The 26,063-nt window shown below is 44.4% G+C and overlaps 1 protein-coding gene across 1 annotated transcript in view; it reads left to right on the top strand.

Moving 5' to 3' along the window:
* pah (phenylalanine hydroxylase) overlaps positions 1-26,063 on the top strand; it is a 97,057-nt gene that overhangs the window by 35,890 nt on the left and 35,104 nt on the right. The window contains exons 3-7 of the mRNA XM_068050140.1: positions 759-942; positions 5,635-5,723; positions 15,796-15,863; positions 21,852-22,048; positions 22,865-23,000. Of these exons, the coding sequence (XP_067906241.1) occupies positions 759-942; positions 5,635-5,723; positions 15,796-15,863; positions 21,852-22,048; positions 22,865-23,000 (674 nt within the window). The remainder of the gene's footprint in view (positions 1-758; positions 943-5,634; positions 5,724-15,795; positions 15,864-21,851; positions 22,049-22,864; positions 23,001-26,063) is intronic.

Here is a 26,063-nt window from a genome sequence, read left to right on the forward strand (position 1 = left end):
CCCCTATTGTCACTTGGGAATGTGCTGGTGAGCCGCCTTTTTGAACTGCTGCAGTCCGTCTGGTGAAGGTGCTCCTACAGTGCTGTTCCTGTTTTCCTTTCTGGCAGTTTGATACGACTGAGAGGGTTGCTATGCCAACCACCTTGGTCGGAGACTGGAGTCACATATATGTCCAGACTGGGTAAGGACGGTAGGTTTCCTTCTTACTCCAGATTTTTTTTTCCCCAAACAGAATTCAAATTCTCAAACTATCATGATGGGATTTGAACTCATGCTCCCTGGATTATTAATCTAGTAAAATAACCTTGATGGTACTGCACCTAGCACTTGATGTAATCAAGGCTGACACTTAAGTGTAGTGCTGAGGGAGTACTCCATTGGCGGAACAGTCGTCTCTCGGATGAGACATTAAACCGAGGCCTTGTCTGTCTCTTAAATGGACATAAAAGGTCCCAGAAACACTATTGGAAGAAGAGCAAGGGAGTTCTCCCCAATGTCCTGGGCAATATTTATTACTCACCCAAAATCACTAAAAACAGATCATCCAGTCATCATCACATTGCTGTTTGTGGGAGCTTGCTGTGTGCATATGCACTGCTGCCTTTGCTACATTACAGGAAGTACTTCAGTGGTTTTGAAGTGCTTGGTGCGTCCTGAGCTACTGAAAGGCATTGCAGAAATGCAATTGTTTTCCTTCAACAAATTAAAAAAGACACTTTTCTAAATGAAAGCACGTGTTTATTTTTTGACTTTGGCAGGAGAAAGGTGTGAATCTCACTCACATTGAATCCAGGCCTTCCCGCTTCAAGAAAGGAGAGTATGAGTTCTTTATCGACCTGGACTGCAAAGATGTCACCAGCGTCGAGGAGATCCTCCACACTTTACAAAAGGAAATCAGCGGCACTGTTCACGAACTTTCGCGGGACAAGAGAAAGGACACAGGTACCAGAGCGTTTTTCTCTCTCAATTATGAAACCAGGGTGGGTGGAATTGGGGGTTGTGGGAGGCAGGTGTGTGTGGGGAATGGGGGGTGCATGGGGTAGGGGGGGGATTGTGCAGGATGAGGGAGTTGTATAGGGTTGGGGGTGCGGTTTGTGCTTGTGGGGTTTATGTGTGCAGAATTAGGGATTGTGCGTGGTTATTGTGGGGGGGGGGGGTGGTGGGGAGGTGGGGGTGACTGCATCAGCCAGACCGAGGATTTATTGAACCTGGCCCTGTGCTGTGCTGTTAATAATGCATGTTTTAGGGTTTGAGTTTAGGACTAGGGGTAGGGTTGGAGGTTAGATTTGCATTAGATGTGCAGGTTATGGTGTAAAGTTTAGGGATTAGGGTTAGGGTGTTAAAGGATAGGAGTTAGGTTTAGGGTTGGGATTGGGGTCAGGGTTGGGGGTTATGGTGAGGCATTTAATCTCGTCCGCTATGAGTCCCCTAATCATGTCTGCACCGTCCCATAATTCTCCATCTCATAAAATTAATCTGAGTACAGCTACAGCTCAGTGGGTAGCACTCTCACCACAGAGTCCGAAGGTTATGGCTTCAAGTCTCAGTCCACAAACTTGAGCACATAATCTAGGTTGACACTCCAGTACAGTACTGAGGGAGTATCAGAGGTGCTGTCTTTCAGATGAGACATTAAATTGAGGCCCATTTTGCCCTCTCAGGTGGATCTAAAGGATTCCTACAGCGCTATTTCAAAAAAAGATCAGTTGAGTTGCTCCCAGTGTCCTGGCCAATATTTATCCTTCAACCAACATCACTATAAAAGCAGATTATCTGGTCATTATCATATTGCTGGTTTGTGGGAGCTTGCTGTGCACTAATTGGCTGTGTCGCTTCCTAAATTACAACAGTGACCACACTTCAAAAAAGTACTTCATTGACTGTGAAGTGTTTTGGGACATCCTGCGGCTGTGTTTGGTGCTGCATAAGGTTCTTTCTTTCTCCTTGTGGGGAGTTGGGACATGAGGAAAGAATGTGTCTATTTTCTGATAATAGCTCCCAGTGAGCGAGGGTCCACACTGAGAGAACACACCTGGGAAACTCACCCTATCAATCTATAAACTGTGTACAATTTCTGCACTGTGATATTGATGAGCTTTGTGACATGGAGATAAAGTGAACCAGTTTCCCCCCCCATGACCTTGAATCCAGCTGCTGTTTTGGGATAAATTCTCAGGGAATAATTCTACTTCCATATATAAAAATATTAACTTAGCTTCATTAGTGACAATACAGCTGCATCAATAGATGCTTCTGCAGTTTCCAAAGGATTTATTCTCATGTTGTCATTCATTGGGAGCTGGCCAGATCATCAATCCAAATTTCTGTTTGGGAGAGTTACAGTAAGACTTTTTTAACAAGCGTTCTTTTTCAAAGCAAAGTATTCATAAGTTGCAGACAGACAGGTGCAGGAGATAACAGAATAAAGCTTTATATCTGCTGGAGATTTATTATTCTTCACAGAGTTGAATTAAAGTCCAAGATACTGAGAGACGAGCCTTTTTCCCAAGCTCCCCCTCACCCTGAGGCAGTGTCGAGTTGTTAACTGTGTTTAGACAAGAGCTTAATGAGTGTTGTGAATTCTCATAAATTTAACAAATCTTGGGGCATCTAACCCCATTCAGAATGGCCACATTACTGGGTGTTCAGGACAAAGGCATAAAAACTGGCATTTGACAAATGAGCAGGTCAGTATAAATGGCTCATCAGAAGCTTTGCTAACTGCCCTGTTTTGTGGTCTATTCCTTGGCTGACCTGCTGGTTACCTTCTAACTGTCAATGCAGCCAGTATCAGCTAAGTCCGAGGGAAAGAATTAAGGTTATAAATGGCTGCGGACAATTAAATTAGTTGGTCTAATTTTAATATTTGCTGGTCGTCACTCACTGCCCCTTTCCCTTCTCTTCCTGTTTAATATTCCCTCGTTAGAACTTATTTGCTGTCATTTTTGTTTTTTTATTAGAATTTATACTTGGCTATGTATTTCTTTGATCTTTTTTTTACAGAGCTCTGCTATATGTAGAAGGACAGGGGGTTAAATTGTAGCAATATCCCTGCACTGTCCATCCATCTGCTGAGCAATTGGATTTCCCATGAATAAGTTAAAATTGTTTCATTAGATTTTAGAGTCAGTCACTAATTAAGTTTTGCGTAGACACACATCTACAGATGAACATGCTTAGTTGGTTGGTGTATCTTTGTGTTTGCATCTGTGAGTGTGTGAATGCGTGTCTCTGCGCGTACATGTGTGTGTGAGTGTGTACATGCATAAGTGTGTGCATGTATGCGTGAGTATGTGTATCTGTGCATGCGTGGGTGCACGTGTGTTTGTATGACCATAACTCATTAATCAGTTAAAACATGTTTGCTACAAGTGCAACCAAACATCCACCTCTTTCATCAAACACTGAGGGGTTAATCTTGGCTTGCACCACCTGACTAGTTATGTGGTTGTTTAGCCCCAGAAAGGAGAGGCAAATGATGATTCTCCAATTAGCGGGAGGTGAATGGTGATATCCCCAGGGATCTGTGCTGTGATTGTTCTTGTTCTCCAGAAGCAGACATGGGTACAGATGGAATAACATCAAAATTTGATACAAAATTAGGCAAACGTTCAGGAAAAAATGAAGGGGATTACAGGAGGGCACGGACCAGTGCAGCAAAGCAACAGAGAATTGCATAAGATATACAGCACAAAAACAGCCCATTTAGCCCAACCAGTCCATGATGATGTTTTTGTCCATTTGAGCCTCCTCCCATCCTTCCTCATCTCACCCTATCAGCAAAAACCTCTTTTCCCTCATATGCTTATCTAGATTCCCCTTAAATGCATCTATATGATTCAACCACTCCCTGTGATAGCGAGTTCCACATTCGCGCCACTCTCTGGGTAAAGAAGTTTCTTCTGAATTTCCTATTGGATTTCTTGGTGACTATTTTATATTGATATACGGGACCGTACCCTAAATGGTAAAATTCTCAGCGGAACTGAAGAACGGTGATCTACAAGTGTATAGACACACTGCACGAGATTTTCATCTTCAATGGAATGATATTCAATCGGGAGCAATAAAGGATGACCAATCATCCCCAAATACATCATCATCCATCACTCCATTAACAGAAAATTTAATAGAGATGGTCAAAGTCATGAAGTGGTTTTGATAGCGTAAATAAAGAGAAACTCTTTCCAGCGGCAGGAGGGTGAGTAACCAGAGGACATAGATTTAAGGTAATTGGCAAAAGAACTGTGGTGGGGAGATGAGGAGTAAATTCTTTTAGGCACCGAGCTGTTGTGATCTGTAATCCACTGCCTGAAAGAGCGGTGGAAGCAGATTCAACAGAAACTTTCAAAATGAAATTAGATAAATACTTGAAAAAGGAAATAATTGCAGGGCAACAGGGAAAGAGCAGACGAATGAGTCTAATTGGATAGTTCTTTCAAAGAACTGGCACAGGATCAATGGGCTGAATGGCCTCCTCCTGTGCTGTATGATTCTGACTCCATTACATACATTTTTCATGCACGAGCCCAGAAAACAACAACTACTTGGATTTATATAGCGCCATTACATAATAAAAGGTCCCAAGACGCTTCACAGGGCCTTTATAAAACAAGATATGACACCGAGACACATAAGGAAATAGTAAATCAGGTGACCAAAAGCTTGGTCAAAGGGGTAGGTTTTAAAGAGCGCCTTAAAGGAGGAGGGAGAGGCGGAGAGGTTTAGGAAATGGATTACTGGAATTCCCTACCTAAATCTCTCTGCCTCTCTATCTCTCTCTCCGTCTTTAAGATGCACCTTAAAATCTACCTCGATGGCAAAGCTTTTCGTCACCTGTGCTGACATCTCTTTCTGTGGCTCTGTGTCAAATTTTTGTTTGATGATCCCTCCTGCAAATTGTCTTAAGACGTTTTACGATGTTAAAGGTGCGAGATAAATGCAAGGTGTTGTTGTCGACTCAGCACTCCACTGTACATTATTGTGTCAGCCTTGGCTCAGTTGGTAGCACTCTCAGCTCTGAGTCAGATGGTTGTGAGTTTAAGTCCCACTCCAGTGGCTTGAGCACTAAATCTAGGCTGACACTCCAGTGAGGTACTGAGGGAGTGCTGTTTTGTCAGAGGTGTCATCTTTTGGATAAGATATTAAACTGTAACCCTGTCTGCTCTCTTGGGTGGACATAAAAGATCTTAACTGATTCAGAGAAAAGCAGTGGAGTTCACCCCAGTGTCCTCGTCAATAATTATCCTTCAATTGACATCACTAAAACAGGTTATCTGATCAGTAACACTTTGTTGCTTGTGAATGTTTGCTGTGTGCAAACCGGCTGTCCTGTTTCCTACATTATAACAAAGATTACAGTTCAAAGGTACTTCATTGGCTGTAAAATGCTTTGGAACCTCCTGAGGATGTGAAATATATAAATGCAAATCTTTCTTTATTACTGCTTATTCTTTTTTGGTGGCTCATCATTTAGACTTTCGAGAGTCTCGAGGGTAGGACTGTGAAAAGAACCAGACGAATAATATAGACCTAATGTCTGAAGATCTTGTTCCAAATGGATAAATTATATTTCTGTGCAGGAATAATGTTAACAAAAAAAACTCCTTGTTTTCTCTTTTTTTCCTTTTCCAGTTCCTTGGTTTCCTCGGACAATTCAAGATTTGGACAGATTTGCAAATCAGATCCTGAGCTATGGGGCGGAGCTTGATGCTGACCATCCTGTAAGGACGTTATTTCAGGAAAATAAACCACATTATGAGATGCAAATTAAGTAAGGTTGGGAGCAGGTTCATGTGGAGGGAGTGCTGCAATGTAGAAAGTGCTTACTTTTGGAAAAGGACATTAGACTGAGGCCCCATTTGCTCTCTCAGATGGACATGAAAGATCCTATAGCACTATTTCTTAGAATTAGAATTAGAATTAGAACATTACAGCGCAGTACAGGCCCTTCGGCCCTCGATGTTGCGCCGACCTGTGAAACCATCTGACCTACACTATTCCATTTTCATCCATATGTCTATCCAATGACCACTTAAATGCCCTTAAAGTTGGCGAGTCTACTACTGTTGCAGGCAGGGCGTTCCACGCCCCTACTACTCTCTGAGTAAAGAAACTACCTCTGACATCTGTCCTATATCTATCACCCCTCAACTTAAAGCTATGTCCCCTCGTGTTTGCCATCACCATCCGAGGAAAAAGACTCTCACTATCCACCCTATCTGACCCTCTGATTAACTTATATGCCTCTATTACGTCACCTCTCCTCCTCCTTCTCTCCAACGAAAACAACCTCAAGTCCCTCAGCCTTTCCTCGTAAGACCTTCCCTCCATACCAGGCAACATCCTAGTAAATCTCCTCTGCACCCTTTCCATAGCTTCCACATCCTTCCTATAATGCGGTGACCAGAACTGCATGCAATACTCCAGCTGCGGTCTCACCAGAGTTTTGTACAGCTGCAGCATGACCTCGTGGCTCCGAAACTCGATCCCCCTACTAATAAAAGCTAACACACCATATGCCTTCTTAACAGCCCTATTAACCTGGGTAGCAACCTTCAGGGATTTATGCACCTGGACACCAAGATCTCTCTGTTCATCTACACTACCAAGAACCTTCCCATTAGCCCAGTACTCTGCATTCCTGTTACTCCTTCCAAAGTGAATCACCTCGCACTTTTCCGCATTAAACTCCATTTGCCATCTCTCAGCCCAGCTCTGCAGCCTATCTATGTCCCTCTGAACCCTACAACATCCTTCGGCACTATCCACAACTCCACCGACCTTAGTGTCATCCGCAAATTTACTAACCCACCCTTCTACACCCTCTTCCAGGTCATTGATAAAAATGACAAACAGCAGTGGCCCCAAAACAGATCCTTGCGGTACACCACTAGTAACTAAACTCCAGGATGAACATTTGCCATCAACCACCACCCTCTGTCTTCTTTCAGCTAGCCAATTTCTGATCCAAAGCTCTAAATCACCTTCAACTCCATACTTCCGTATTTTCTGCAATAGCCTACCATGGGGAACCTTATCAAACGCCTTACTGAAATCCATATACACCACATCCACTGCTTTACCCTCATCCACCTGTTTGGTCACCTTCTCGAAAAACTCAATAAGGTTTGTGAGGCACGACCTACCCTTCACAAAACCGTGCAGAATATCGCTAATGAACTTATTCTTTTCAAGATGATTATAAATCCTGTCTCTTATAACCTTTTCCAACATTTTACCCACAACCGAAGTAAGGCTCACAGGTCTATAATTACCAGGGCTGTCTCTACTCCCCTTCTTGAACAAGGGGACAACATTTGCTATCCTCTAGTCTTCCGGCACTATTCCTGTCGACAGTGACGACATAAAGATCAAGGACAAAGGCTCTGCAATCTCCTCCCTAGCTTCCCAGAGAATCCTAGGATAAATACCATCTGGCCCAGGGGACTTATCTATTTTCACACTTTCCAAAATTGATAACACCTCCTCCTTGTGAACCTCAATCCCATCTAGCCTAGCAGCCTGAATCTCAGTATTCTCCTCGACAACATTTTCTTTCTCTACTGTAAATAGTGACGCAAAATATTCATTTAACACTTCCCCTATCTCCTCTGATTCCACACACAACTTCCCACGACTATCCTTGATTGGCCCTAATCTAACTCTAGTCATTCTTTTATTCCTGATATACCTATAGAAAGCCTTAGGGTTTTCCCTGATCCTATCCGCCAATGACTTCTCGTGTAAATGGAAAAGTCCTGGGGAAAATTGATGTCCAGAGAGATTTGGGTGTTCAGGTCCACTGTTCCCTGAAGGTGGCAACGCAGGTAAATAGAGTGGTCAAGAAGGCATACGGCATGCTTTCCTTCATCGGACGGGGTATTGAGTACAAGAGTTGGCAGGTCATGTTACAGTTGTATAGGACTTTGGTTCGGCCACATTTGGAATACTGCGTGCAGTTCTGGTCACCACATTACCAAAAGGATGTGGATGCTTTGGAGAGGGTGCAGAGGAGGTTCACCAGGATGTTGCCTGGTATGGAGGGCGCTAGCTATGAAGAGAGGTTGAGTAGATTAGGATTATTTTCATTAGAAAGACGGAGGTTGAGGGGGGACCTGATTGAGGTGTACAAAATCATGAGAGGTATAGACAGGGTGGATAGCAAGAGGCTTTTTCCCAGAGTGGGGGATTCAATTACTAGAGGACACGAGTTCAAAGTGAAAGGGGAAAGGTTTAGGGGGGATATGCGTGGAAAGTTCTTTACGCAGAGGGTGGTGGGTGCCTGGAACGCGTTGCCAGCGGAGGTGGTAGATGCGGGCACGATGGCGTCTTTTAAGATGTATCTAGACAGATACATGAATGGACAGGAAGAAAAGAGATACAGACCCTTAGAAAATAGGCGACATGTTTAGATAGAGGATCTGGATCGGCGCAGGCTTGGAGGGCCGAAGGGCCTATTCCTGTGCTGTAATTTTCTTTGTTCTTTGTTCTTTGTTCTTTGTGTCCTCTCCTTGCTCTTCTTGGCTCTCCCTTTAGATCCTTCCTGGCTAGCTTGTAACTCTCAAGCGCCCTAACTGAGCCTTCACGTCTCATCCTAACATAAGCCTTCTTCTTCCTCTTGACAAGCGCTTCAACTTCTTTAGTAAACCACGGCTCCCTCGCTCGACAACTTCCTCCCTGCCTGACAGGTACATACTTATCAAGGACACGCAGTAGCTGCTCCTTGAATAAGCTCCACATTTCGATTGTTCCCATCCCCTGCAGTTTCCTTCCCCATCCTACGCATCCTAAATCTTGCCTAATCGCATCATAATTTCCTTTCCCCCAGCTATAATTTTTGCCCTGCGGTATATACCTGTCACTGCCCATCGCTAAGGTAAACCTAACCGAATTGTGATCACTATCACCAAAGTGCTCACCTACATCTAAATCTAACACCTGGCCAGGTTCATTACCCAGTACCAAATCCAATGTGGCATCGCCCCTGGTTGGCCTGTCTCCATACTGTGTCAGAAAACCCTCCTGCACACACTGGACAAAAACTGACCCATCTAAAGTACTCGAACTATAGTATTTCCAGTCAATATTTGGAAAGTTAAAGTCCCCCATAACAACTACCCTGTTACTCTCGCTCCTGTCGAGAATCATCTTCGCTATCCTTTCCTCTACATCTCTGGAACTATTTGGAGGTCTATAGAAAACTCCCAACAGGGTGACCTCTCCTCTCCTGTTTCTAACCTCGGCCCAGACTACCTCAGTAGACGAGTCCTCAAACGTCCTTTCTGTCGCTGTAATACTCTCCTTGATTAACAATGCCACACCCCCCCCCTCTTTTACCATCTTCTCTGTTCTTACTGAAACATCTAAATCCCGGAACCTGCAACATCCATTCCTGCCCCTGCTCTACCCATGTCTCCAAAATGGCCACTACATCGAGATCCCAGGTACCAACCCATGCTGCAAGCTCACCCACCTTATTCCGGATGCTCCTGGCGTTGAAGTAGACACACTTTAAACCAGGTTCTTGCTTGCCAGTACCCTCTTGCATCCTTGTAACCTTATCCCTGACCTCACTACTCTCAACATCCTGTACACTGGAACTACAATTTAGGTTCCCATCCCCCTGCTGAATTAGTTTAAACCCCCCCGAAGAGCACTAGCAAATCTCCCCCCCAGGATATTGGTACCCCTCTGGTTCAGGTGAAGACCATCCTGTTTGTAGAGGTCCCACCTACCCCAGAAAGAGCCCCAATTATCCAGGAAACCAAAACCCTCCCTCCTACACCATCCCTGCAGCCGCGTGTTCAACTCCTCTCTCTCCCTATTCCTCGCTTCGCTATCACGTGGCACGGGCAACAACCCAGAGATAACAACTCTGTTTGTTCTCGCTCTAAGCTTCCACCCTAGCTCCCTGAATTTCTGTCTTAAATCCCCATCTCTCTTCCTACCTATGTCGTTGGTGCCTATGTGGACCACGGGGCTGCTCCCCCTCCCCCTTAAGGATCCCAAAAACACGATCCGAGACATCACGAACCCTGGCACCTGGGAGGCAACACACCAACCGTGAGTCTCTCTCGTTCCCACAGAACCTCCTATCTGTTCCCCTAACTATGGAGTCCCCAATGACTAATGCTCTGCTCCTCTTCCCCCTTCCCTTCTGAGCAACAGGGACAGACTCTGTGCCAGAGACCTGTACCCCATTGCTTACCCCTGGTAAGTCGTCCCCCGCAACAGTATCCAAAACGGTATACCTGTTGAGGGAAACGGCCACAGGGGATCCCTGCACTGCCTGCTGGTTCCCTCTCCTTCCCCTGACGGTAACCCATCTACCTACTTCTTTTACCTGAGGTGCGACTACCTCCCCATAACTCCTCTCAATAACCCCCTCCGCCTCCCGAATGATCCGAAGTTCATCCAGCTCCAGCTCCAGTTCCCTAACGCGGTTCTCGAGGAGCTGGAGTTGGGTGCACTTCCCGCAGATGCAGTCAGCAGGGACACTCTTGGCGACCCTTACCTCCCACATTCTGCAGGAGGAACATACAACTGCCTTAACCTCCATTCCCACTATTCTAAAATCCCAACAAATCTACTGAAAAACCAAAAATAAAATGTCAAAACTATTTCGAAGAAGAACAGAGCATTCTCCCTAGTGTCTTGACCAATATTTATCCCTTAATCAATAGCACTAGAACAGATTATCTAGTCATTATCACATTGCTGCTTGTGGGAGCTAACCGTGTGCAAATTGGCTACCACGTTTCCTGTATTCAAAAAGTGACTACACTTCTAAAGTCCTTCATTGGTTGTAATGTGCTTTGGGACATCCTGAGGTGATTATATAAATGCAAGGTCTTCCTTTTCTTTCTGTTACTGGTCACGCCATATTCTATGAGCTACCACATGAGCGAGCAAACCATTCAGGAATTGACATTCTCCCAACGCCCACTGTTACCTCTTCTTCTTTGGCCTCCTTGTTTCGAGAGGCAATGGGTAAGCACCTAGAGGTGGCCAGTGGTTTGTGAAGCAGCGCCTGGAGTGGCTATACAGGCCAATACTAGAGTGACAGATTCTTCCACAGGCGCTGCAGATAATATTGGCTGCTGGGGCTGTTACACAGTTGGCTCTGTCTTTTTTCCTGCCAACTGCTAAGTCTCGTCGACTCGCCACATTTTAGCCCCGTCTTTATGGCTGCCCGCCAGCTCTGGCGAACGCTGGCAACTGACTCCCACGACTTGTGATCAATGTCACAGGATTTCATGTCGCGTTTGCAGACGTCTTTAAAGCGGAGACATAGACGGCCGGTGGGTCTGATACCAGTGACCAGCTCGCTGAACAATGTGTCCTTGGGGATCCTGCCATCTTCCATGTGGCTCACATGGCCAAGCCATCTCAAGCGCCGCTGGCTCAGTATGGTGTATATGCTGGCTCAGTAGGGTGTATATAGATGTTGGCTGCCTCAAGGACTTCTGTGTTGGAGATACGGTCCTGCCACCTGATGCCAAGGATTCTCCGGAGGCAGCGAAGATGGAATGAATTGAGACGTCGCTCTTGGCTGACATACGTTGTCCAGGCCTCGTTGCCATAGAGCAAGGTACTGAGGACACAGGCTAGATACACTCGGACTTTTGTGTTCTGTGTCAGTGCGCCATTTTCCCACACTCTCTTGGCCAGTCTGGACATATTAGTGGAAGCCTTTCCCATGCGCTTGTTGATTTCTGCATCGAGAGACAGGTTACTGGTGATAGTTGAGCCTACGCAGGTGAACTCTTGAACCACTTCCAGAGCGTGGTCGCCGATATTGATGGATGGAGCATTAGTGACATCCTGTCCCATGATGTTCGTTTTCTTGAGGCTGATGGTTAGGCCAAATTCGTTGCAGGCAGCCGCAAACCTGTCGATGAGTCTCTGCAGGCACTCTTCAGTGTGAGATGTTAAAGCAGCATCGTCAGCAAAGAGGAGTTCCCTGATGAGGACTTTCGTACTTTGGTCTTCGCTCTTAGACGGGCAAGGGTGAACAACCTGCCCCCTGATCTTGTGTGGAGAAAATTCCTTCTTCTGAAGACTTGAACGCATGTGAGAGCAGCAGTGAGAAGAAGATCCCAAACAGTGTAGATGCGAGAACACAGCCCTGTTTCACGCCACTCAGGATAGGAAAGGGCTCTGATGAGGCGCCGCTATGCTGAATTGTGCCTTTCATATTGTCATGGAATGAGGTGATGCTTAGTAGCTTTGGTGAACATCCGATCTTTGCTAGTAGTCTGAAGAGACCACGTCTGCTGACGAGGTCAAAGGCTTTGGTGAGATCAATGAAAGCAACGTTTTCTGGGGCATCTGTTGTTCACGGCATTTCTCCTGTAGCTGGCGAAGGGAGAACAGCATGTCAATGGTGGATCACTCTGCTCGAAAGCCACACTGTGCCTCAGGGTAGACACGCTCAGCCAGCTTCTGCAGCCTGTTTAAAGCGACTCGAGCGAAGACTTTCCCCACTATGCTGAGCAGGGAGATTCCACGGTAGTTGTTGCAGTCACCGCGGTCACCCTTGTTCTTATAGAGGGTGATGATATTGGCATCGTGCATGTCCTGTGGTACTGCTCCCTCGTCCCAGCACAGGCAAAGCGGTTCGTAGAGTGCTGAAAGTATAGCAGGCTTGGCACTCTTGATTATTTCAGGGGTAATGCTGTCCTTCCCAGGGGCTTTTCCACTGGCTAGAGAATCAATGGCATCACTGAGTTCCGATTTTGTTGGCTGTTTGTCCAGCTCATCCATGACAGGCAGAGACTGGGCTGCATTGAGGGTGGTCTCAGTGACACCATTTTCCCTGGAGTACAGTTCTAGGTAGTGCTCCACCCTCTAATGTAATGGAAACTAGCAACTTGTAAATTATTGTATTTGTCATCAGTGTAGTGTAAAACAACCTTGCATAGTATTGACGTGCATTGAGTTGGCAATGTAGAATAGAGGGAAATTATTTCCACTGACGGAGAAATCCAGAACAAGGGGGCATCACCTTACAAGTAGAACGAGGCTGTTCAGGGGTGATGTCAGGAGCAGTTCTTCACACAAACGAAGTGCTTTGTAGGTTCTTCAACACTTCAAGTACATATCCAAATACTTTTTAAATGCGATGAGGGTTTTGGCTACTAAAATGGTCTCCTACTGATACCCGTTCCACCTGCCCAGCTTCATTTTCTAAAACTAAGCCCAGCACTGCCCCTTCTTTTGGCGGACTTGCTACGGACTGGCTAAAAATTTTCTCCTGAATGAAGTTTAAGAATTCTGCAACCTCTATGCCTTCTCACTGATTCTATCCAAGTTAATATTAGGGTAATTGAAGGTCCCTACAATTATTGCCCTAATTTTTATGCACTTCTCAGCAATTTGCCTACATATTTGCTTTTCTATCTCCCTCTGACTGTTTGAAGGTCTATAGTCTATTCCCAGCAGTGTGGTTGCCCCTTTTTGTTCTTAATTTCAGCACATATAGCCTCATTTGATGATCCTTCGAACATCATCCCTCCTCACAGCTATAATTGTTCCTTTAATCAATATTGTGAGGCCCCCCCCATCCTTTTTAATCCCCTTCTCCATGTCGTCTGAAAACTGTAACCAGGAATGTTGAGCTGTTATTTCTTGAAGTCATGTCTCAATAATGGCTATCTCATACTTCCAAGTACCTATCTGTGCCCACAGCTCATTGCCTTATTCACTAGAATCCTTGCATTGTAGCAAATATCATTAATCACTGAATAATTCCTTTGTTATCTATTTTCTAGCCTTCCACACTCGCTTACTAATTTTCTGCCTTCCATTTCCCACTTTGCTTTTCTCCCTTCTGAATCTACGCTCAGGTTCCCATCCCTCTGCCAAGCTAGTTTAAACCCTTCCTAACAGCACTGGTAAATCTCTCTGCCATGATATTGGTCCCAGCCCTTTTGAGGTGCATCCTGTCCAGCTTCTACAGGTCCCATCCCCCCTGCACTGGTCCCAATGCCTAGGAATCTAAAGTCCTCCCTCCTGCACCATTTCTCCAGCCATGCATTCAGCTGCTGTACCCTTCTATTTCTATACTCAATAGTGGGGGGGGGGGGCACTGGGAGTAATCCAGAGATTATTGTCTTTGAGATCCTGCTTAATAATTTCTTTCCTACCTTCCTAAAATCTACCTGCAGAACCTCATCCCTCTTTCTACCTATGTTCTTGGTATTGATATGGACCATGACCGCGGGCTGGTCATCGACCACCCCCCCTCAGAGGGTTGTGCAGCCACTCAGTAACATCCTTGATCCTGACATCAGGAAAGGCCACCTACCATCCTGGAATCATATCTGTAGCCACAGAAACAGCTGTTTATTCCCCTAACTATAGAAACCCTTATTGCTTTTCTGACCTTTCTCCTTCCTCTCTGCGCAGCTGAGCCACCTGTGGTGCCGTAGACTTGGCTCTGGCTGCACTCCCCAGAGGACCCATTACTCTCGCCAGTGGTTGGAGAGTGAGATGGACTCAGGGGACTCCTGCACTATCTGCCTGGTCCTCCTTGTCTGTCTGGTGTCCACCCATTCCCTCTCCGCCTTCACACTCAAAACTGCAGGGTGACCACTTCCTGAAACACATTATCCACATCGATCACAGCTTCCAAAAACCGGAGCTCGAGCTCCTTCAGCTGACGATGCTTCCTGCATATGTGGTTGGTCAGGGCATGAGAAATGTCCTGCAGTTCCCACATGGAAAAGGATGTGCATTTACTGGAGTGAGGTGCCCTGCCATGCCTCTATTTATTAGCATCCTATCGAAACTTACCAGAAATAAACTTAAGACCTGTCCCTGATCTGGACAAAAAACAACACTCACCAATCACCTCGCACTCCCTTACACCAGGGATTTTGGATTCCCCGCTACCCCTTCTTGTGCTGTGACATTACTTTTCGATTGTTCTCCACTGTGCTGTTCCTCTCTCTACTGCTGCGCTGCCGTGCTTCAGTTTAAATCCTTGGGGCCTCTCCCATGGTGCTCCTCACAACCCCGACTTGCTCTTATACACACACAGTTAGATGCATGCACTGACACACACACAGACACACAGACACAGACACACACACAGATAGATGCGTACACAGGCACAGATAGACATGCACATAGATATGTACACATAGACACACACAGAGACACACACACAGACAGACACACAGACACACATAGACACACACAGAGACACACACACAGACAGACACACTGACACACACACACACAGACACACACAGAAAGATGCACACACAGACATACATAGACATGCACACAGATATATACACACAGATGCACACAGACAAACACAGATAGATATAAATATGTACATACATAGCTACATGCACACAGACACACAGATATAAAAACACACACACACACACACACACACACACACACACACACACACATACACAAATGCAAATTACAGGCAGCTGTAGATTGTGAGATAAGTTGCTTTTCATGATTAAGGTTGTGGAGTTTTGCCAGTGCAGTACAAATTGCTGCTATTAGAGTGTAATTGAGGTAATATAATAAGATATAATTACTCTTCTTAACCAAGATGCATTAGGTTTTAAAAAGGGGTATCCTTTTCATATCGACAACATAATCATTATGCATTTGCTAAATTACACAGTGCCTGATCACTCTGAATGTATATCCGGACCTGCAGTTACAAATGTGTCGATGAAACATGCAGCCTCAGTTACTGAGCCTGCCATTTCAATGATAGACTGAGAGTCTGAGCTTTTCCTATTGTTTTTACATTTTCAGGGTTTTACAGACCCAGTGTATCGAGCTCGCAGGAAGGAGTTTGCAGACATTGCATACAACTATCGACAGTGAGTACAACAGAAGCCAATGAAACTTTGCCTCTCTGATTATACTGAATAACGGGTACATGAAGGGCTTTGGATAGAGTAAATAAGGAGAAACTGTTTCCACTGGCAGGAGGGCTGATAACCAGAGGGCACAGATTGAAGAGAATAGGCGAAAGAAACAGAAGGGAAATGAGGGGTATCTTTTTCTTTTACACAGCGGGTTGTTACAATCTGGAATGTGCTGCCTGAAAGGATGTTGGAAGAAGATTCAATAATAACTTTCACAAGGGTAAAATTGGATAAATACTTGAAGGGGAGAAAATTTACAGGGCTATGGGAAAAGAGGAGTGGGACTAATTGGACAGCTCTTTCAGAGAGCCGGCACAGGTACGTTGGGCTGAATGGCCTCCTTCTGTGCTGGAAGATTCTCTGATTCTATAATAAAATGCTTGTAAATAGCTAACCCAGCATCCCAAATACATTTTCTGTGCTTTTTCTCCTTTGACTAGCAGAAGTGAATGGAACTGTGCCTATAAATATATTTATTATGCAAGCACCCTTTGTTGTCTAATTGCTCAGCTTTATCAGACCTAACTACAAAGGCCTGAACACTGAATGGTGCAGCTCTGAGCAATGTTCATCATAACATTGAAGAGGTTAGAATTTACATTTAAGTGGGGACTGTACACAATATTATAATGATGAGTCATTTCAGATACTGATGTAATTCACCTCTTATTATTGCAATTTTATTCTGTCACAGCTGTGCTGAGCAGTTTCAATTCCACCAACCATCTCCCACCCCCCTCCCCTCCCCCGCTTCTCCCCACCCCTCGCAATTAAACCAAAGGAACTAAATTAGACATTTTGTCCAAGTGAAAGTTCCTTGTGAAACCTTTTGGCTTGTCTGTAAATTTGATATGTTAGTTTTTCACAGTACACACAATGGGACGAATGGCTTCCACCTGGCCCAGGTGATAATATTCATGGACAGAAGTCACCAGCTGCCCACCTGTGATTTCCCAGTGAGTGTAGAAACACTGGGACAGGAGGAGGACATTCAGCCCCTCGACCCTGCTCCCCAAATCGATTAGATCATGGCCGATCTGTAGCACAACTCCATTCACCCGCCTTTGCTCCCTTACACAAAAATCTATCAATCTCAGTTTTGAAAGCTCCAATTGACCCTCAGCATCCACAACCTTTTGGGGGACTGAGTTCCAGATTTCTACTGCCCTTTGTGTCAAAAACTGCTTCCTGATTTCACTCCTGAATGGCTTGACTTTAATTTTAAAATTGTGCTCCTTGTTCTGGATTCGCCCACCAGAGGAATTAGTTTCCCTGTATATGCCCAATTCCTTCCTTTAGCATTGTAAACACCTCGATCAGACAACCCCTCAATGTTTGAAACTCAAAGGAACAGAAGCCAAGTTTTAGCAACTTCACAGAAATGTTGCAGCACAGAAGGAAGATATTCGGCCCATCATATCTGCACTGGCTCTCCGAATGAGCAATTCACCTAGTGGCATTACCCCATCTTCCCCCTGTTACCCTGCACATTCTTCCTTTTCAGATAACTATCTAATTCCCTTTTGAAGGCCTCGATTGAATCTGCCTCCACCACAGTCTCTGGTAGCACATTCCAGGTCCTAAACACTCGCTGCGTGAAAACGATTTTTCTCATGTCGCCATTGCTTCTTTTAAATCAATGCCCTCTCGTTCTCGATCCTTTCATGAGTGGGAACGGTTTTTCCCTATCTACTCTGTCCAGACCTCGCATGATTTTGACTATCTCTATAAAATCTCCTCTCAGCCTCTCTCCTTCAAGGAAAACAGTCCCAACTTCTCCCGTCTATTTTCATAAGTGAAGTTCCTCATCCCTGGAACCATTATCGTGAATCTTTTCTGTATTATCTCCAATGTCCTCACGCCTTTCCTAAAGTGCGGCGCCCAGAATTGGACACAATACTCCAGCGAAGGATGAACTAGTGTCTTAAACAAGTGTAACATATCTTCCTTGCTCTTGTACTCTATGCCCCTATTAATAAAGCCCAGGATACTGTATGCTTTATTAACCACTCTCTCAACCTGTCCTGCCACCTTCAATGACTTATGCACATATACACCCAGGTCCCTCTGCTCCTGCACCCCGTTTAGAATTGTACCCTTTATTCTATATTGTCTCTCTGTGTTCTTCCTACCAAAGTGAATCACTTCACACTTTTCCACATTGAACTTCATCTGCCACCTGTCTGCCCATTCCACCAACTTGTCTATGTCCTTTTGAAGTCCTGTACTATCCTTCTCACAGTTCACAATGCTTCCAAGTTTTGTATCATCTGCAAATTTGGAAATTGTGCCCTGTACACTGAGGTCTAGGTGATTAATATAAATCAGGAAGAGCAAGGGTCCCAACACTGACCCCTGGGGAACTCCACTACAAATCTTCCTCCAGCCCGAAAAATATCCATTAACCACGACTCTTTGTTTCCTGTCACTCAGCCGATTTCCTATCCATGTTGCTACCGTCCCTTTTATTCCATGAGCTAAAACTTTGCTCACAAGTCTGTTGTATAGCACTGTATCAAATGCCTGTCCTCATAAACATTCAGCCTCAATATCAGTCTGGTGAATCTGTGCTGTACCAATGTATTCTTCCTGAGTGGGCACTGAAGATTGAAGCTGACTTGCCTGATTTGGAGCATTCTAGATGTTGCAACTATAATGGTCAGAAAATTGGGAGTGCCACAAACAAGGCAAGCTGAATTCTGTGCCCAATGCTCCAATATGCATTTTATAAAAATTTATTCATTCATGGAATGTGAACATCATAGGCCACCATTTATTGCCCATCCATAATTGCCCTTGAGAAGGTGATGGTGAGCCACTTTCTTGAATCGTTGCAGTCCATTTTGTGTCGGTACACCCACAGTGCTGTTAGGGAGGGAGTTCTAGGATGTTAGCCCAGCCGCAGTGAAGGAATGGCGAGGTAGTTACAAGTCAGAATGGTGTATGACTTGGAGGGGAACTTGCAGGTGTTGGTGTTCCCATGAGCCTCCTGCCCTTGTCCTTCTAGGTGGTAAAGGTCTTGGATTTGTAAGGTGCTGTTGAAGGAGCCTTAGTGAGTTGCTGCAGTGCATCTTGCAGATGGTACACACTGCTGCTACTGTGCGTCGGTGGTGGAGGGAGTGAATGTTGAAGGTGGTGTTTGGGGTGCCAATCAAATGGGCTGCTTTGTCCTGGATGGTGTTGAGCTTCTTGAGTGTTGTTGGAGCTGCACCCATCCAGGCAAATGCAGAGTATTCCACCACATTCCTGACTTGTGCCTTGTCAACAAAAGACACTCTTTGGGGAGTCAGGAGGTAGTTTATTCGCTGCAAAATTCCCAACATCTGACCTGCTCTTGGCACCATAGTATTTTTTTTTTGGCTGGTCCAGTTAAGTTTCTGGTCAATGGTAACCCTCAGGATGTTGGTAGTGGGAGATTCACCGATAGCAAAGCCATTGAATATCAGAGTCTCTCTTGTTGGACATGGTCAATGTCTGGCACTTGTGTGGCACAAATATTACTTGACACTTATCAACCTAAGCCTGGATGCTGTGCAGCTCTTGCTACATGCCCTTCCCTCTGAAAGGCTGATCGGCACAGGCGCCATTATCGAGTTGGATCCTGAAGTTTGTCCTTCATATGCCAGATGCTGCAACTGACATTAGTCCCAATGAACAACAAGGTCTAACTTACAAAGGAGGGTTGTGAGAGAAGGAAGGCTTGAACGGGAAGATAGGGCATTGTAGTACATTGTTACGACCAATGTGGGAGGTGTGCACTGTTAATTCAGTCCCACTTCTCCACAGAGGTGGAGGGGTGACATGATAGAGGTTTACAAAGTTATGAGTGGCATGGACAGAGTGGATAGTCAGAAGCTTTTTCCCAGGGTGGAAGAGTCAGTTACTAGGGGACATAGGTTTAAGGTGAGAGGGGCAAAGTTTAGAGGGGATGTGTGAGGCAAGTTCTTTACACAGAGGGTGGTGAGTGCCTGGAACTTGCTGCCGGGGGAGGTGGTGGAAGCAAGTACGATAATGACGTTTAACAGGCATCTTGACAAATGAATAGGATGGGAATAGAGGAATACGGTCCCCGGAAGTGCAGAAGGTTTTAGTTTAGTCAGGCATCAAGTTGGTGCAGGCTTGGAGGGCCGAATGACCTGTTCCTGTGCTGTACTGTTCTTTGTTCTTTGTTCTTTGTACGTCACAGCATATCAATAAATTTTCCCACTTACCGAAACAGCTAATTAGATACTCTATTTGTCCCCAGAATAAAGCACACCAACCAGATTTCTTTAATAAACAAAATTAACCGTTTATTATAAAACCAAGTCTTAGCCAATAATGAAGTGTGTATATATATATATATATACATGAATTGAAATATTAAAGCTCCTTATTTTTTCCTAGCCCTCATGCATCCAAAAACTGGTTAACCGGGAAAAAAAGTGATTTTGGTTTACAGCTGTTTCATAGGAATAAAAGGAATAAAAAAAACTTAGACTGCCCTGATCTGGAAGGAAGTTCTTCGGTTTGGTGAGGTGTTCCAAAGTCGAATAGTTGGATGTCACTCGAAGTCTTTCCAGGCGAGGTTAATGAACAGTCTGTGATGGGTAGGCGTTCAAAGAACTTCAATGGTAGAAGGCTTCACATAGGTCTTCCATCAGGGGTGTAGCAACAGGTGTCAGTTCTCACATTCGATGCAAAAGTCCTTTTTTAAAGATGCAAGATTTCTGCAAATTCAGGGTTTCTTCGAAAATGCAGGAGGCAATAGTACCATTTCATACAAATTTTTGCTTTTCAAGAGCAAGGATTCTTTACAGAGAGGTAATACTTGTCTGGTTCTTCTTCTGATCTCCAGGCAGGTCAAAATCAAATTCCAATTGCCTGCTTTAGTCCAAACGCACTGGCTTTTAAACAGTTCAAAGTGAAACCAAAACCTTCCAGAAACAAGTCACATGCTAAGTCATAAATTCTCTCTCGTCATACAAAGGGTAGCTCTGAGGTCAAACCCCCTGCTGGTTTCCTTGAAATTACCTGGTTTCCAGTATTTGTTTACTGGTCAAAACCAGGAACCTCTCATTGACCCTGCCTTCCTTCCAAAAGCATCAATAAAGTTCAGTGATCTCCAGATGTCTCAATGTCCACTGAAATCCTTTTCAGTTTTTAAAAATATAGAATCCCAAGTTTTAATACAAAAAATGGAAATCCTCATAACAGCATCAATCAGCTTGTACCTGTTAGCAGTTCCATTGCTGGAAAACAGTTCTGGGTAGGATGAGTTGGCGGGTGATTAAGTTGAACCACAGGACTATTGACAGAATGTGATGAAAGAGGACAAGCATCCCAGCCAAGAAGCTTAATAATTGAAGAAACAAAATCAGAAAAGTACAAAGAGACCAAAAGACAGTTGACTGGACAGAAAGATTTTTAAAAATGAAATAGCTTTCCCTATGTAATGTGAGTCTGAGTTAAGGGCTAAAATTATTGGATGCACCAGGATAGAACTTTTGATTGGACACTGAACGCCACCCACACTATTTTCATACAGATCTTAACCAGTGAGTTAATGCTCATTTGCTCATGCATAACCTTAAATTAGAATGGTGATAACAGGAAGCACCTCCGGTAGTCGAAACTAGGAACTCCTTCCCCACAAAAACTGTTGGTGCTGAGAGTCAATTGCAATTTTCAAAACTGAGATTGATAGATTTTTGTAGGTTAAAGATATTGAGGGATATGAAGCAAAGGCAGGTAAATGGAGTTCAGATCAGCCATGATCAAGTTGAATGATGGAGCAGGCTTGAGGGGCTGAATGGCCTCCTGGTGTTCCTATGTTCCTAGAAGTGTTTTAATCATTCATGCAAGAACTGCAGCAACTGGGGGCTACACTCTCTCAGCTCCAGTGTTTATGGCATCTTTAATGTTAGCGTTATGTACATTTGTCATTCTGTCCTGTCACAGTGGGGATGTGATTCCCAGAGTTGAGTACACAGAGCATGAGAAGAAAACCTGGAATATTGTGTTACGAGAACTGAAGACACTCTACCCAACGCATGCATGTCTTGAACACAACCGTGTGTTTCCACTGCTGGAGCAGTACTGTGGCTATCGGGAGCATAACATTCCCCAACTTGAGGACGTCTCCAACTTCTTACAGTGTGAGTAATAAAAAAGCAAGAATTTGCATTTATGTAGCACATTTAACATAGAAAACCATCCCAAGGCCTTTCACAGGAGCATTATCAGACAGAAATTTGACAACCAAGCCGCATAAGGAGATACTAAGACAGGTGACCAAAAGCTTGGTTAAAGAGATAGGTTTCAAGGACCATCATAAAGAGAGAGGTAGAGATGTAGAGAGGTTTAGGGAGGGAATTCCAGAGCTTACGGCTTAGCTGAAGGTACACTGCCAGTGGTGGAGCGATTAAAAGTCGGGATGTTCAGGAGGCCAGAATTGCTGGAACGCAGAGATTTCGGAGGGTTGTGGGGCTGGGGGAGATTACAGAGATAGGGAGGGGTTGAAACCATGTAGGGATTTGACCACCAGGAGGAGAATTTTAAAATTGAGACATTGGAAGACTGGGAGCCCATGTAGGTCAGTGAGCACAGGGGTGTTGGGTGAATGGGACTTGGTGTGGGATAGGGTACAAGCAGCAGAGTTTTGGATGAGCTAGGGTTGACGGAGGATTGTGTATCTAAAGGGTGACTTTTCCAATTACATGTTCTACCAGGGGTCCACAATGAAATCACAGTTTGTGATTTGCAGCCCTTTGACAGACACAGTGTCACCATCGGTGGACAGTGAGGTTCAAATTATGTAAATTTAAGTGACAAAAAAAACTTGATTCTTCCAAAGGTGAAAGCCTGGACCGTGGAGATTTTTATGGTATTGCTACATTTTGTTACTTGCTAATTGAAGAGCATGTGCTTCAGAAACAGAAACTGACTCCTGCCTTTCATTTCATGGTCTAAAGCTTGCACAGGTTTCCGTCTGCGTCCTGTGGCTGGTCTCCTGTCCTCCCGGGATTTCCTGGCAGGTCTTGCTTTCCGTGTGTTTCATTCCACGCAGTACATACGACACAAATTGTCACCAATGTACACACCAGAACCGTAAGTATTCTTTTTTAATGGGTAGATCATTATTTTAGAAGAAAAATAAAAGCTTGGGTCTTCGAAAAGGTCCACGTAGTGAAATTATTCCACGTGTATGTTTGAAAGGCCAGCAATCGCTATGTTGTATTGTCCCCATAATCTAATATAAAAATAATAGCATTCCTAACAGTACGTTCTACAACCTTGCGATCTCCACCACCTAGAACAAGGGCAGCAGGTGCATGGAACTACATCCAAGTTCCCCTCCAAGTCACACACCATCCCAACTTGGACAAATATCACTGTTCCCTCATGGTCAAAATCCTGGAACATCTCCCCCCATCCCCCACCACCAGCAGAATCGCTGGAGCATCTTCACAACATGGACTGCAGGAAGACCAACTTAAGGCTCTTTATCTGAATGCATGCGGCATTTGTAACAAGAGAGATGAGTTGACAGCACAATTAGAAATAAATGAATATGACTTGATAGCTATTACAGAGACGTGGTTGCAGGGTGACCAAGTCTGGGAATTCAATATTCAAGGGCATTCGACGTTCCGGAAAAATAGGCAAAAAGGAAAAGGAGGTGGGTAGCTTTGTTAATAAAGGAAAGTATCAGTGCGGTGGTGAGTAGTGATATAGGTGCAATAGATCGTGATGTGGAATCAGTTTGGGTGGAAATAAGGAATAGCAAGGGGAAGAAGTCACAGGTGGGAGTTGTCTATAGGCCCCCAAAGAGTTGCCTCACTGCAGGACAAAGTATAAATCGGGAAATAACGGAGGCATGTAAGAAGGGCGCTACAATTGTTGTGGGTGATTTTAGTCTGCATATTGACTGGACAAATCAGATTGGCAGAGGTAACATAGAAGACAAATTAGTAGAGTGCATCAGGGATTGTTACTTAGAGCTAAACGTTGCAGAACCTATCTGGGAACAGGCTATTTTAGATCTAGTAATGTGTAATGAGGTCGGATTAATAAGCGCTATCGTAGTTAAGGATCCTCTAGGGGGTAGCGATCACAACATGGTAGAATTTTAAATTCAGTTTGAGGGCGAGCAACTCGGGTCTCAAACCAGTGTCTTCAACTTAAACAAGGGCAATTACAGAGATATGAAGATAGAGTTGTCTAAAGTGGGCTGGGGAAATAGACTAAGGGGAAGTTCAGTGGATGAACAGTGGTAGACATTTAAGCAGATATTTCATAACACTCAGCAAAAATTTATCCCGGTCAAAAAGAAGGACTCGATGAGAAGGATGAACCACCCGTGGTTAACAAAGGCGGTCAAGGAGAGTATCCAATCAAAAACTAAGGCATAGAAAGCGGTGAAAACGAGTGGTAGGCCAGAGGATTGGGAATTTTTTTAGGAACCAACAGCGGATGACTGAAAAGCTAATAAAGAGGGAGAAAATTGATTATGAAAGTAAATTGGCAAGAAATATAAAAACAAACAGCAAGAACTTCTATGGGTATATAAAAAGAAAGAGAGTAGCTAAAGTGAGCGTGGGACCCTTGGGAGGATACGACTGGAAAATTGATAACAGGGAACAGGGAAATGGCAGATAATTTAAAGCAATATTTTGCATCGGTCTTCATGGTGAGGACACTATAAATATCCCACAGATATCATATAAGTAAGGAGCTAATGGGAGGAAAGATCTTGTAACAGTCTCTATCACAAGGGACAAAGTATTTGACAAACTAATGGGACTAAAGTCACCAGGACCTGATGGCCTACATCTAAGGGTTTTAAAGGAAGTGGCTGCAGAGATAGTGGAGGCATTGGTCGAAATATTCCAGAACTCACTGGACTCCGGGAGGGTCCCCGTGGATTGGAAAACCGCTAATGTGACGCCCCTGTTCAAGAAGGGAGGGAGACAAAAAGCAGGAAACGATAGGCCAGTCAGCCTAACATTGGTTGTTGGGAAAATGCTGGAGGCCATTATTAAGGAAGAAATAGCAAGACATTTAGAAAAGCTTAATGCAATCAAACATGGTTTTGTGAAAGGGAAATCATGTTTGACAAATTTTATAGAGTTTTTTGAGGATATAACAAGCAGAGTTGATAAAGGGGAACTGGTAGATGTAGTGTATTTGGATTTCCAGAAGGCATTCGATAAGGTGTCACATAAAAGATTATTGTACATGATAGGAGCTCACGGTATTGGGGGTAATGTATTAGCATGGATTGAGGATTGGCTAACTCACAGAAGACAGAGAGTCGGGATTAATGGGTCTTTTTCAGGTTGGAAAGACGTAACTAGTGGAGTGCCACAAGGATCAGTCCTAGGGCCTCAGTTATTTACTATCTATATTAATGACTTGGAGGAGGGGGCAGAGTGTAATATATCCACATTTGCTGATGATACAAAAATAGGTGGGAGGGCATGTTGTGATGAGGACATAAGGAATCTGCAAGAGGATGTGGATAGGTTGAGTGAGTGGGCAAAAACTTGGCAGATGGAGTTTAATGTGGGAAAGTGTGAGGTCATGCACTTTGGTAGGAAGAATAAAAAGGCTGACTATTATTTAAATGGAGAGAGGCTCCAAAAAAGTGCAGCACAGAGGGATAAAAACAAGAAATGCTGGAAATACTCAGCAGGTCTGGCAGCATCTGTGGAGAGAGAAGCAGAGTTAACGTTTCGGGTCAGTAACCCTTCTTCGGTTTCGTCACTGACCCGAAATGTTAACTCTGTTTCTCGCTCCAGAGATGCTGCCAGGCCTGCTAAGTATTTCCAGCATTTCTTGTTTTTATTTCAGATTTCCAGCATCCGCAGTATTTTGCTTTTATTGCAGTACAGAGAGATCTGGGTGCTCTTGTGCATGAAACACAAAAAGTTAGCTTGCAGGTGCAGCAAGTAATTAAGAAGGCAAATGGAATTTTGGCCTTTATTGCTAGGGGGTTAGAGTTTTAAAAACAGGTAAGTCTTGTTACAACTGTACAGGCTGTTGGTGAGGCCGCACCTGGAGTACTGTGCACAGTTTTGGTCCCCATATTTAAGAAAGGATATACTGGCATTGGAGGCAGTTCAAAAGAGATTCACTTGGCTGATTCCTGGGATGAAGAGGTTGAGTTAT

The sequence above is a fragment of the Heterodontus francisci genome, chromosome 18 (assembly GCF_036365525.1).
Source record: "Heterodontus francisci isolate sHetFra1 chromosome 18, sHetFra1.hap1, whole genome shotgun sequence".
In the NCBI taxonomy this organism is placed as follows: domain Eukaryota; kingdom Metazoa; phylum Chordata; class Chondrichthyes; order Heterodontiformes; family Heterodontidae; genus Heterodontus; species Heterodontus francisci.